This window comes from Patella vulgata, chromosome 8 (genome assembly GCF_932274485.2).
Source record: "Patella vulgata chromosome 8, xgPatVulg1.2, whole genome shotgun sequence".
Classification (NCBI taxonomy): domain Eukaryota; kingdom Metazoa; phylum Mollusca; class Gastropoda; family Patellidae; genus Patella; species Patella vulgata.
Genome location: NC_065886.2, coordinates 47,293,779 through 47,308,749, shown reverse-complemented (window position 1 = coordinate 47,308,749; position 14,971 = coordinate 47,293,779). Strand labels below are relative to the sequence as shown.

General features: G+C 34.3%; 1 protein-coding gene across 1 annotated transcript in view; it reads right to left on the bottom strand.

Moving 5' to 3' along the window:
- Positions 1 to 5,632: 5,632 nt before the first annotated feature.
- LOC126829625 (ATP-dependent DNA helicase DDX11) overlaps positions 5,633 to 14,971 on the bottom strand; it is a 49,072-nt gene continuing 39,733 nt past the window's right edge. The window contains exons 7-12 of the mRNA XM_050559605.2: positions 14,386 to 14,454; positions 10,232 to 10,338; positions 9,694 to 9,778; positions 7,976 to 8,054; positions 7,196 to 7,350; positions 5,633 to 6,549 (exon numbers count right to left, since the gene is read on the bottom strand). Of these exons, the coding sequence (XP_050415562.1) occupies positions 6,517 to 6,549; positions 7,196 to 7,350; positions 7,976 to 8,054; positions 9,694 to 9,778; positions 10,232 to 10,338; positions 14,386 to 14,454 (528 nt within the window). The 3' untranslated portion in view covers positions 5,633 to 6,516. The remainder of the gene's footprint in view (positions 6,550 to 7,195; positions 7,351 to 7,975; positions 8,055 to 9,693; positions 9,779 to 10,231; positions 10,339 to 14,385; positions 14,455 to 14,971) is intronic.

Here is a 14,971-nt window from a genome sequence, read left to right as displayed (position 1 = left end):
CGAATATCGAAAGGAATCGAGATCTGTGGGTTATAAACATACATTTCAAGTTTAAACCAAATCGGATAAAATTTGTGACCTCTACAAGCTAAAGCTAAAATTGTGACCTCTATGGGGTACACAAGCTAAAAACGCGATTTTTCGTACAATCAGGGCCCATAATTCAGGAAGTTATGGTTCGATATGCGCGAATATCGAAAGGGACCGAGATCTGTGGGTTATAAACATGCATTTCAAGTTTCATCAAAATCAGATGAAAGTTGTGACCTCCAGAGGGTCCACAACCCTGATACGCAATATTTTGACACTATTTGCGAACAAGGGGCGACCATTTTGTCTGTCAGTTTCGGTCCGATTTTTACGAAATTCGAACTCAACCATCCTTAGGGTGTAACGGTGATATATTCACACGGTTTTTTAAATCGGCTAAAAATTGTGACCTATATGGGGTCCACAAGCTAAAAACGCGATTCTCCGTTCAATCAGGGGCCATAATTCAGAAACTTATTGTCCGATATGCGCGAATATCGAAAGGAATCGAGATCTGTGGGTTATAAACATACATTTCAAGTTTAAACCAAATCGGATAAAATTTGTGACCTCTACAAGCTAAAGCTAAAAACGCGATTTTTCGTACAATCAGGGGCCATAATTCATGAAGTTACAGTCTGATACATGCCAATATCGAAAGGAACCGAGATTTTGGGGAGATAAACCTATATTTCAAGTTTCGTTGAAATCGGACGGACGGACTGACAGGGGCGACGACAATATACGGCCACATGAAAATGTGGGCGTATAAAAAGGTAGTGACACATGTAGCTCTACACAATTTATGTTCTTAGATTCATTGCATGAAATACAAACACACTAACTGATTTTGCAATTGTTTTGGGTGGGTTAAATAGATTTTCTAGAGAATATAATGAATCACACGATTAAAGGAGCTAAATCGCTAACATTTGGGACCTAGAAATTGACACAAGTGGGTCGCAACTCATATAATACTGTAATATGAATGTATATAAACGGATATACATTCAATGGTTTCCGTTTTTACTCTAATTTCAAATCAGTTATGTTCCGCGAAATAAGCCACCAGTCTCAATCGAATGCAAATTTCTAGCGCCTGGTTATTCCAGTCTACATACGCCGTTTGGTTTGGTGCAATATGTCTAGCCTCGTTCCTCTTGCTAGAACTGGGGCTGAAACGCATTATGGTACACGATTCGTGTACCAATGGTAAAATATTTATTTTGTCTTAAATATTGGATATCAGAAGCCCATCTTTTCCCGGTAAGATCACAGCATCAATGTAGATTTAAATTGACAAATAATTTGTGTTTTCAATGTTGAAGATTTTGGATCATATTGAGTTAGAGACTTAGCTCCTTTAACACCACAACTTGATTGATGGAGCGCCCAAAACGCCTTATCCCGGAAATTCGAGCAAGTCGCACTCTAACCCTATTCAGAACTTTTCGTTTTTCTCATAATTTATTATAGGTATACGTTAAAGTCGAATTCCTGCCTTCGGATTTTTATAATATTCATATCAAAATATTATAATACGCCAATATCGCAAATTCAGCCTCAAAATTGAAATTTTCCGTCATTCACATAGTTCCTCTCTCTCTCCTCAGGTGCAAACCCTATTTTCCGAGGGGACGGGGCGTCTAGTGTAGGTACCTCAACAATCTCCCAGAAGCCCCCCCCCCCCCGCAACATTTTTGGGCTAGCTACGGGCCTGAAATATCTTACTTTTTTCGAATTACATGACAACAAACAGCAGTATTACCACACTGGTTCTCTGTCACATCGAGTATATCAATTTAGAATAAGTTGTGTTATTACCGTAATTGAAATGATTTATGCATTTGGTTGATCTGGAATTATATATATATATAGCGGTGTTGGGGCTGCACTTTCGAAAAGATCAGGCGGGTATAAAGAAGTCATCTTTACAACAAACAATGCCAAAATAGAAGGGAAGATAAAATGAGAACAGTCATATCTAGGCTAATTTATGTATATTCACCACAACTTTAAGAAATTGTCACAGATTCACAGTATTTTGTACGTTCTTGCAAAATTCTTAATAAATAACATAATTCCCATGCGTAGTAGTCAATTTTACTTATAAGTGTTTTCTGACCGTCAGAATTCTGCAAAGTCTTCCCCCAGGAACTCTAAGACTCAAAAATTTCTCCGGGGGAAGCATGCCCCTGGATTCCCCTAGGAAGCTTGCACCTGCACTAAGTTGGTCTCATTTTTACTAACACCCCCCCCCCCCGCAAAATCGATATGGCCTATGCTCCTACGTGCAGTAGGCTTTGAGAAGAATTTCACTTGAACAGCATACTTCGTTGAATTCGAACTGTCACAGATTCTTTTATATGATTATATTGTTGAAAATTCAATTGATAGACTGTTCGGATTCATCGACAATCGCAGCTTTAGTACCCGATGGATATTCTATACATTACGTTAGAGGTTCACGTGGAGGAGGTTTAGCACTTGTATTTAAGTCATCTATTAAATGTAAGAAAATCCGCCATGAATGTTCTGATTCTTTTGAAATTTTGGATTGCTCTCTACAGTTTTCTTTCAGGGAAAGAATGTTTGTGTTAAAAATGTTTGGAAGAATTTGGATTATTTCTGGACCAGTTGATTATGACTAAGTGTTGCATTATTATTTTGGTGGATTTTAATTTTCATATTGATGATACCACTGACTATAACACGGTTGATTTTTTGTAAAATGTTGAATAACAGATCTCTCACACTAAATGTTTCTTTTTCGACTCATAACGGTGGACATATTCTCGATCTGGTGATAATAAAATAAAACCAAGTACGAACAATCCAAACCATAAGACAGAATTCGAAGTCCTAAAAAACGTTCTAGGCAAAATAGTGTATTCAAGCAAAATAGTGTAATCAGCAAATGGACTGCTCCTCGCGTACAAAATACACGACAAACAGTTGTAACAGGTGTCCGGAAGAGTAAGCTTACCCTGCCCGGCCCCACACCCGCCATAGCTGCATCCAAACTATTAGGCAAAATGTCGGTAAAATAGCGTGATTGGCCAATGAACTATCGGTATGCAAAATGCATGCGACATTAAACAGGATATCCTCTGTGTCTCAGACAAATTAATATTTGATAATTTCACGGCAAGTTCTAATCTTAAGATCCAGAAACCACAACTGAATAGAAAGACTGTAAAATATCGAAGGTTTAAATCACCTGACAATAATAAATTTAAAGCGGAAATACGAGAAAGCAACCCAAGCTTGTTGACATTTTGGACATTAAATTAAAAATACATTACATTATGCAAGACCTAAATCTGCCTATTGCAGGTCTTCTTTTAGGCGTGAAATGTTATCTAAATTATTAGACATTAATTAACTTATCCAGACCATAATCAACTCTCGATGTCGACGCCAGCCTGCGATATTTATTGGATTTTGAACAGATTTGCTGCTAAACTTTCATTCATAATTTAATCATGAAGTGGATATTCGAGACTATGTTCTTTTTTTTATCGTACCGACTTGAGTAATGACCATCAAGGCAGGCCGAAAATTTAATCGCTAAAATCTCGGTTCAGAGTGGATTAATTTGACTGAAATTTTCAGCAAATTCCCTTAACATTATCTAGTTTGTAACTATTATAGTGAGAACTGCCAGCTTTGTCTAATCTCCCATAATGTATCTTTAATTGAAGACGCAAAAAATTAAATTTTACTTTGATAAAATAGAAAATGGTGAAAACTGACAAAAAGGCCTGTATAAAGTTGTGAATTCCCTTTTGGATCATAATGCTGAGCGGACTATTCCCCCAGACAATGATAATTACACCAAACTCGCGAATTTATTCTCAGATGTCTTCCAAATAAAAATACTAACTGAACATGATGATTTAAATAAAACTAGTGACTTGAACGCTCATGATTTTGATAAGTTAGAAAACTTTAACTCGGTTAGTGAATCTTTTGTTTTAAAGCTAATGAAATCGTCTGCTTCTAAGTTCATTAGATCCTGTTCCGACTCCTGTCTAGACGAAGTTATTCCAATTTTTACCAATATAATAGCAACTCTTGTATATCATCTTCTACTATTCCCAACGTTTTCAAACAAGCTTATGTTACCCCTTCAATTAAAAAGTATACACTGGATCCTAATCTAGATGATAACTGTTTGTATGAACCATTTCAAAGTGCTTACAAAAAATTCCACAGTACATTTTTGATTTTATTAGATTTATCTGTTGCTTTGGACACGGCAGATCCTTCTATTCTTTTACGTAGACTTCATTTTAAATTCGGTATTTGTGGCTCTGCTTTAAATTTTTTAGAAACCTACCTTGTGGGTAGAAAACAGCGTATCTTAGTTAATTGTAAATTTGCACATCCCCCCACCCCCCGTTGTAATAGGTAATTGTGATATATTTTCATCTTATTGTGCCCGTAATATTGGCGCAAGCTTTGATTGTTTTATTTGTAACTGTAGAGGCCAATGGATTTTGCAAAAGATGGACAAAGAACAAGCTGAATAAAAAGCGATTTTCGTACCATCAAGGGCCATAATTCAGTAAGTTACGCGAATATCGACAGGAACCAAGATCTTTGTGCCTTTCAAGTTTCATCAAAATCAAGATGAAAATTGTGACCTCTAGAGTGTCCACAAGCTAATCAAGCGATTTTTGGTACAATCAGGGGCCATATATGCCAATATCGAAAGGAACCAAGATCTTTGGGAGATAGACCTATATTTCAAGTTTGGTCAAAATCGAATAAAAATTGTGACCTGTAGAGTGTCCACAAATTGTGGACGGACGGACAAGGGCGACGACAATATACGTCCACGTGAAAATATGGTGTATAAAATGTACGGAATACTGCAGCTAGACTTGTTACTTTAACTAAGAAATGCGACTATATATCTCCTGTTTTATATAATTTACACTGGTTACCTGTTGAACATAGAATTGATTTTAAGATTTTATCACTTATAAAATAATTTAGCCCCTGTTTACCTCTCAGATCTTTTAAATTAGAACAGAATACGCCTGGCCGAACATTAGATAAACTACTTTTAAAGCCCAAAACTTTTCAATTATTACCATTTAGTTTAAGAAGTTGTACATCTCTATATTCTTTTAAAAAACTACTTAAAATACATTTATTTAATCAGGCTTTCAACTGACTGTGTATACAATCGTTAACATGTCCATAATCTTCTTGTTTATTTATGATTACATTTGTCATTTTGTAAAGTGACCCTGAACATGTTATATGAAAGGGTACATTATAAATATGCTGTAATAATAATAATAAATAGTCTCGAAGATTAGTGTTTGTTTTTATACACTGAATAAAATCCGCCTATTCACTAAGGGCCGTTGCATTTCATGCATTAATTTCTTGTATTGGTAACTTATGCATTAATTCTTGCTTTGGTAAGAATTGTAGATGCAAACCCACAAAATCCTTTGGATATTTATCAGGCTTTATAGAATGTAATTTCGAGGGCTGGAGTTAATAACCAAATACCCATCCTTAGATCCCTTTCTAGGTACATTATCATTCATATCATCTTTATACATCAACTCCAAACACCTCCTTGGTTTTAGAACTTAATTTATTTACATTCTTTGCCAGCAATCGATGTGTTCATTCAATATATGGACAAAATAACAAACCTGACAACTGATACTATAATATTATAGTACAGGGTAGTTGGTAACACAATTTAATTTAATAAATTAACAAGTTCAATGAATGGAATATACAAAATATTAAGATAAAATTTTGTTACACCTAAATGGTTTTGCCAATGCAAGTTAATATTACAGGTTTTGAATTGGTGAGCTTTTATATAACAAATCAGATCAAGTGTAACAGTTAAACACAAAAAGTTATTTTTGAAGAGCAGAAAGAATAAGAGGAAGAAAGTTGAATATCTTCATGAACATAGTAGACTAAGACAGGATAAAGTTACAATCGAGTCAAAGATACAAATTTTATTTTGTGAACTATTGATCCATAGAGATTCTGCACCAGGCTTATTGACATTGCTGTACTCGGGGACAATTTTCACTTGTCAATCATAATGACATTCGATTAAACAAAATTGGTATTTATTTGATGATTGGTTGGTGGCAAGGAAACCTTTCCCAAGTTCCTGTCAAAATGCACGATTTGGAATATATGTCATGAATCAGGCACGTACAATAATAATAATAAAAAAACATAACAACAGCACATTTATATATCAATCATCTGATTTATTGTTGTATGAAAACTCTTTCATATTGCCCGTTTAAAGACTAGACCTTAATCAGTCAAGAGGTATTAAAGAAATTATTGATTTTGTTTGACTATTAAAATAGCTAACTGCCTGCATACAAGAATCGAGAATAGGTTTTTCTAACATGATTTTTTATTCCGTACAGACACATCACTCGACTTTCATTGTTGGTATGTCCTCATACATTCAGTGTACTTTCAAGTTGGCAAGTCTTTCTTCATTGAAAAAAACTAGAACAAAAATAGAATAAAATTCAATATTAATGATATTCATTTCAAGCAAATAAAAGCAATCTTACTCAATTGTTAAGATCTCTGAGAGGAATAAAGGAGAGAAAAGTTGCTGTGGTACTTTTTGTTTGCTGTCAATTAAATTCTAGACCAGCAGTTGCCCGGCAAGATACACCCACATTTTGAAAGAGATGGATGAATTGAAAATTTGTCAACATTTAGCAACTGTTGCAGTCAATATCTCAACACAAGCATGCACCACCTATTAGTATCTACCATTAATATTTCTTCATTATATTTTAAATAATTGATTTTAGTATATCATAAGAGAATCTGATGAGGAAAATTAGATTTTTAAATACTTTTAATCTGCTTTCATGCATCTATATTTAAATGTACTAAATATTTTTTGCAGAATATGAAAATGTTCTGTATAACTTTCCCAAATAGGTACAAATAATAGAGGCATTTGATGACTAGTACTCGGTAACATAGCTGTGACGTCACACCTAAAAGTATGCTGGATGGGACGTTAAAAGTCATATCATCCTATACAATGACAAAAGAATACTTTCATGTTATTGGCTGAAAACAGCCTGACAAACCCCTTGTAAAAATAGTTCTTAATCCATAATAAGCAGCTAACCTTAGATATACAACTCAATGCCACACCAAATTTATCTGGTTTTTGTAGATGTTCACTTATCCAGTTAGGTAATTTGGATACAACATTAGTTCTGTTATAACGTCTGTCTACCAACAAAATGGTTGCATAATCTCCACGGTGACGTATAGCTCTTCCTGAAAGAAAAAACATTCTGTAATTCAACTCAAGCAATGCAACTAAAAGCCATAATTGTGTTCCAAAGTCTCGAACAATCAGATTAAAGTAATGACTTAGCCCTAGCAGAAAATTACGCAAATCTAAACCAGAGCAATAACTTAAGAAGTATAAAACTGAAATGGTTTAAATTCTATAGGCTTCATATTTTCATCAATTTGAATAATGGATATTTCTAATATGTTGGATAATAAACTATTAAGTTTTGTCTTCAAAGTGTACAAAATCTTCTACAAAGTAAAACAAGGGTCATAACTGAAAAAGTAAATACATGTAACAGAAACTTTTGATATTCAGTAGGCTTCATTGCTTCACGAATTTGAATAATGCACATAAATTTCATACAGATCGAATGAGAAATTTTGTCATCAGAGCATTCAGAAGATTCCACATAGTGAAACAAGGGACATAACTCTAGAAATCATTGAAATTTATCAACTCACTAATGTAACCATAAATTTTAAAAAGTTTGGATAACAAGTCTGTAGAGTGTTCAAACGAAATCGTGGAGGACAGATGGGGGGAAACAGCAAGATACAACCACTTTCTGTGTAGGCTTTCAAAACAAAGTAGTAAGGAAAATACCAATAGACTGATTAACAGCTTTCATACATAGATTTTCATAATGAACTTGACCAGGTTGTCTCCCTTCAATGTCTTTAGGCTGAAACAAAGATGAAGTCATATATACATATTATAAAGCGCTGAATGTTGTTATATTCTCAATAGATTTTACTAGGTATTTGCTTAACATACAAGAACTAAAAATGCCTAATGATGGGTGTGTGTCTGACTTCAAATATTATTGATTAGACAATGTTAGTGTTAAAAGATAATATTCCCAGAGACCGCTGATAAAAGGAGTAACAATCAAGACTTTGTTGATTATCATGGCAATGGTTCTTAACAAACGAGAACATGAACAGTGGGCTGAGTTTCCATCATAACTTCGCTCAGAATAAAGTAATTTGACTGAAAATTTCAATATATTCATTATCTATTTCTGAATTATTATAGCAAGACAACCAACTCTTTACCTAAATTTTTCATAATGTATCTTAACAAAAACCAGCGGCTGCCAGACAGGATAGGCCCACATTATGCAAGAGATGGAAAGAGAACAAGCTAAAAACAAATAAGATTTTTTGTACAATCAGGGGCAATAATCCAGAAAGTTATGGTCTGAAATGTGCAAATATCAAATGGGACCAAGATCTTTGGGATATAAAGATATGTTTTAAGCTTCATCAGAATCGGATAAAAATTGTGACCTCTAGAGGGTCCACAACCTTCGTATTGCATACTTTTACACAATTTGCGTACAAAGAGTGGACATTTTGTGGGCAGTTTCATTTCGATTTTCCCGAAATTGGAGTTCAACCTTCATTATGGTGGAATGGTGAAATATTTAAAAGGTTTTTAAAATCGGAAAAAAAAATTGTGACCTCTAGAAAATCTGCAAGCTAAAAATGTGATTTTTGGAACAATCAGGACCCATAATCCAGGAAGTTACGTTCGGATATACGTGACTATCAAAAGGAACCAAGATCTTAGTGTGTAACGGTGATATATTCACATGTTTTTTTAAATCGGATAAAAATTGTGACCTATACATGGATGGCAAGCTAAAATCGTGATTTTTTGTACATTCAAGGGCCATAATTCAGGAAGTTACGATCCGATACGCGTGAATATAGAAAGGAACCAACATCTTTGGGTTATAACATGTATTTCAACTCTCATCAATATCGGATCAAAATTTTGACTTCTAGAGGGTCCACAAGTTTGATATACCAGATGTTTACACTAATTGTGTATGAGGGGCGGCCATTTTGTCCGGCAGTACGGTGATATACTAAAACATTTTTTTTAAATCAGATAAAAATTATGACCTCCATAGGCTCCACAAGCTAAAACCGTGATTTTTTGTACAATCAGGGGCCATCATTCAGGAAGTTATGGTCCGATATGTGCGAATATTGAAAGGAACCGAGATCTTTGGGATATAAACTTACATTTCAAGTTTCAACAAAATTGGATAAAAATTGTGGCCTCTATAGGGTTCACAAGCTAAAAACACGATTTTTCTTACAATCAGGGGCCATAATCCATGAAGTTACGGTCTGATACATGCAACTGAGATCTTAGGGAGATAATTCTATATTTCAAGTTTTGTTGAAATCGGATAAAAAATGTGACCTGTAGAGTGTCCACAAACAATTGTGGACGGACGGACGACAGAACGGACAGGGACAACCACAATATATGTCCACATGAAAATGTGGGTGCATAAAAATTCTTACATAATTCGCATTGAGGTAATCCATTTTTTCTTTTAATTCTGGTGATTTTAGATTAGGATATGGTAATCCAACCATGACAACACATCTAGAAGAGAAATACAGTATGATCAAATACACAGAAGACTAATTTAAGACAACTCAAAAGAATCAAAATATTCACTGACAGGAAAGCAGATGACATGAGATGAGATGACATGTAATATATATTTTAATGACAAATGATTCCTTTTTAAAAGATAGTTTGCCAGACAACAAAACATGTCCACAGTAGCTAAGCTGTTCAAGCAGTCCATTAAGTTTGTCAAAATTTTTATTCTTTTGCTGGGGGGCACTAAAAAAAAATATCATAAGCAACAACTGATAAATAATCAGAAAGAATGAAACTTTAATGGGCATAATTGGTGTCTTCATCTCATGAATATAAAGATTGGGTTGAGATGGACACAGGGGTGACAACAATATACAATCATATTTTGATGTATATGTGGAAAAATGCATCACAAAGTTGTTACATAAATAATAATTTGACAATATCCACCTTCCTAAATCATCAGAGAAGTTAATTCCTTCACTCATTTTAGCACCTACAACACATAGAAGGATAGCACCAGTTTGACTACTGCTTGAAGTCCATGTTTTACATCTCTGAAGAAAATAAACAAATAGTAAATTAAATTTTATAATATATCCTTTACCTTTGGTTACAAAGTTAATTTCATTAAAATAAGAACAAGGCAGAAAATAGGGAAGTTACTTCAGAATTACTTCTAAAACATAATTTTGGCATGCTTAAAGTGTGTTAAGCTGTTTGAAAATCTTGATTCCAGATATCAAGTATTGTTAGCCCTGACTTCATGACGTTTGTCTCGACATCTGGATATTGTTTAACCCAAATTTTAAAAAAATAATCTCTCTCATTATAGGATTTCATCTGACGCAATCTCCATTGAAAGTATAAGGCCAAAAGTATTCTTTAAATTATAGTCTACATAAAACTGTTTGCTGAAGCACATGTGCCAACAAGGAGTGAATAGTTCTGTAATCTTTTGAGCAGATTAAATTGATGAGCCTATAATCAACTATCTAGACCATCGGATGGCTGAGATTCAAATGGATTAGAACACCTACGAGATTTAAAAAAATTAACGATAAAATGGATAATTGAAACTGAAGACTTGATTGTCGAGTACTGTTGCTAAGATAATGGACAATCTACGCTATATCTTCAAACGGTCATAATTTTTCTAAGAATTAATTACAGTGAAATCTCGCTTCACAACCAACTCAATATTACGGGCAACTCACATATATACAACCACATATTAAAAGAACCAATTTTTTTCTTCTATATTCCTTATATATTGCACCAAAGCCAGTACCAATCAGCCAATTTCATTGTTTTTGTGACTTGCGACAACGACCATTGATTGGGAGTCAATATAATGACCGATTTCATCGCAGCCATTTCACGAGCCGCTAATCGTTCTTTGTTGGTCTCATTTATTAAACAATGGAATTTCTCATTGTATGTTAATTTAAACAAAGAAATTAATAATGCTTAAGTAGAGCTGGGCGATGTTTCGGTTATTGTTTAATGATGAATAAATACTGTTATAAACTCCTGAGTGTTCATTCCAGGTCGTCATATGATTTCTCGCTCAATTTTCCAACCAACCGGTACTGTTAGAATTATCCCTGCTTTTGTTCATTTTCTATTTTTCTTGACTTATAGTTTACATCAATATCTTGATTTTCAAAGGAATCATTAATTTTGTGATTAAAATAAATTTTAATAAAGCAGAAATGTGAATAATGCGAACTATACTGAGAGTACTGCCATGTGAATATCATTCAATGTTTCATGCCGGTCAGCGATCTGGCAAATCGCTATTTGACTTTATTAATGGACAGCTTTTGAGACAGCACTAATGTTTTGAAGTTTAAATTAGTATTCTTGAATTGTAAAATTCATTTTGAAGAATGTATATGCTTAAATGAGAAAAACGAATTTGCAAGGGTAAATGCTATCGGACACATTGGTATTAAATCACAAACACGGCTGATAGAATAACACAAACTTTTTTATGCTTTTTCATGCCTCCGTCATATGTAGTTCATATTTTTTATACAGTAGGGTTACTTAATTTTGTAATAATATTAACGACAAAGGGTCAAGTGAATACTCATGACATACATCCAACTTTTTAGGCACGTTAATTTACAGTTAAAAGGTGATAAACTGAAATTACTTACATTATATAATTTTACATTACATTATAATTATTTCATCTTGGGAGTAATAAAGTAGGCCTATATGTCTATATAATTTACATAACATTGTGTCTTTTTTTCTTTGAAATTGCCTCAAGCATGCTCACTCAATATTAAGACCACTCCACTAAGTATTAAGCCCAAATCTCGACAGTCCCACAGGTGGTCTTAATTTGAATGAAATTTTTTAATATATTCATTTCTCATTATCTATTTTTGAATTATTACAGCAAGAACGGCCAGCTCTTTATCTAAATCTTACATAATGCATCTTTAACAACCAGCAGCTGCCAGGCAGGATACGCCCACATTTTGCAAGAGATGGATAGAGAACAAGCTAAAAACAAAAACGATTTTGGAACAATCAGGGTCCATAATCCAGAAAGTTATGGTCTGAAATGCGCAAATATCAAAAGGTCCCTAACCTTTGTATTACATACTTATACACAATTTGCATATAAAGAACGGCCATTTTTTCGGGCAGTTTCATTTTGATTTTCCCGAAATCCCAATTTAACCTTCATTATGGTGGAATGGTGATATATCTAAACAGTTTTTAAAATCGTAAAAAAAATTGTGACCTCTAGAGAAACCACAAGCTAAAAATAAGATTTTTCGACCAATCAGGGGCCATAATCCATGAAGTTACGTTTGGATATGTTTGATTATCAAAAGGAACCAAGATCTTTATGATAACATATATTTAAAGTTTCATTCAAATCGGATAAAAACTGTGGCCTCCAACCGGTCTACAACCTTGATATGCCATATTTTTACACTATTAGTGTACAAGGGGGTGGCCATTATGTCCGTCAGTTTTAGTCTGATTTTCACGAAATTTGAACTCAACAATCATTAGTGTATAACTGTGATATATTTACACGTTTTTTTTTTTAAATCGGATAAAGGTTGTGACCTCTATAGGGACCACAAGTTCAAAATGCGATTTTTCGTACAATCAACGGCCATAATTCAGGAAGTTACGATTCGATATGCGCGAATATGGAAAAGAACCAAGATCTTTGGGTTATAAACATGCATTTCAAGTTTCATCAAAATCGGATCAAAATAGTGACCTCTAGGAGGTCCACAACCTTGATATACCAGATGTTTACACTATTTGCGAACAAGGAGCAGCCATTTTTTCCGCCAGTTTTGGTCTGATTTTCACGAAATTCAAAATCAACCATCATTAGGGTGTAACAGTGATATACTAAAATGTTTTTTTCAATCAGATAAAAATTGTGACCTCTAGAGGGACCACATGCTAAAAGTGTGATTTTTTGTATAACGAGGGGCCATATTTCAGAAAGGTTCGATCCGATATGCGCGAATATCGAAAGGAACCAAGATCTTTGGGATATAAACATGCATTCCAAGTTTCATCAAATTGGGTTGAAAATTGTGACCTCTAGAGGGTCCACAACATTGATATACTATATTTTCACACTATTTGAGTACAAGGGGTGGCCATTTTGGTATATATGGAAAGTAGAGATATCCAATCTTACTAGAAAAATAATGGATTTCCCGAAAAACACTCATGGAGCGTATACGGGACAAAAATGTAAGAGGTTCCCCTAATCGACAGCCCGACGATTAGGAATTTCTGCACGCGTGATGTCAAAGGTCACACGTGAACATTGAGCGCTTGATGTACAAGTTGATAAACTTTATGAAGAGTTAGACGTACAACACTTTCTGAGATAAAAATGATGGAAAAAGACGCGGGTAGTGGATAATCCGAGAATTTAATTAGGATTCGATATTTGTAATAAATAGTAAGCGATTAAAGACAACATCGTCTTATGTATGCAATGAATTCTCCTCTGACTTCCAAGAGAGGTAAGTCATGTGACGTAAACATGACCTGGTTTGATCGAATTTTTATAGCAGGGCATTCCTTCGCAATTACAATGTTTGAAAAGGATTTGAAGCAAAATTATGACAAATTAATTAGACTGAATATGTTTTTAGTCCATATATACCATTAAATCACCCAGTTTGTACGCGGGAATGTATCTTTAAATCTGATAAAACTTGTGACCTCTAGAGGGACCACAAGCTAAAAACACAATTTTTTGTACAATCAGGTCATAATTCAGGAAGTTATGATCTGATATGAGCGAATATCGAAAGGAACCAATCAAAATTGTGACCTGTAGAGTGTTCACAAGCTAAAAACGTGATTTTTCATAGAATCAGGGGCCATAATCCATGACATTATGGTCCGATACATGCCAATATCGAAAGGAACTGAGATCTTTGGGAGATAGACCTATATTTCAAGCTTTGTCAAAATCAGATAAGAATTGTGACCTGTAGAGGGTCCACAAACAAATTGTGGATGTCCAGACGGACAGGGGCAACGACAACAAGTTTTATGATATAACCATACATTATTTTTAATGAATTTATTACTTTGATACAAGCCGCATAGTCTGATAAAATCTGTTCAACACCTCCAGACTTTCGTGGTTCTCTGAACACCTGGAAAGAAAAAATTTTGTCTTCTTAATTTGAATGCAGTTTACTATGGGATAAAACATACTGGACCAATGGGAACTGAATTGTTTGCATTAAAATACTTCAGGTAACTTCTATCCAATTGCAGAATTTTTTTCAGAACATTTGGGATTCAACAATATACACAATCTTGAATATAGGAAACTAACCTAGCTTAAACAAACGGCTGCCAGGCAGGATACACCCACAACTCAACCAACATAACAGTGTAATGGTGATATATTACGGTGTAACGGTGATATATTACAGTGTAATGGTGATATATTACGGTGCAATGGTGATATATTTACAGGGTTTTTTAAATAGGATAATAATTGTCACCTCTAGAGGGACCACAAGCTAAAAGCGTGATTTTTCGTACAATCAGGGACCATAATTCAGGAAGTTATGGTCCGATATGCGCGAATATCAAAGGAACCAAGAACTTTGGGTTATAAACATGCATTTCAAGTTTCATGAAAATCAGGTGAAAATTGTGACC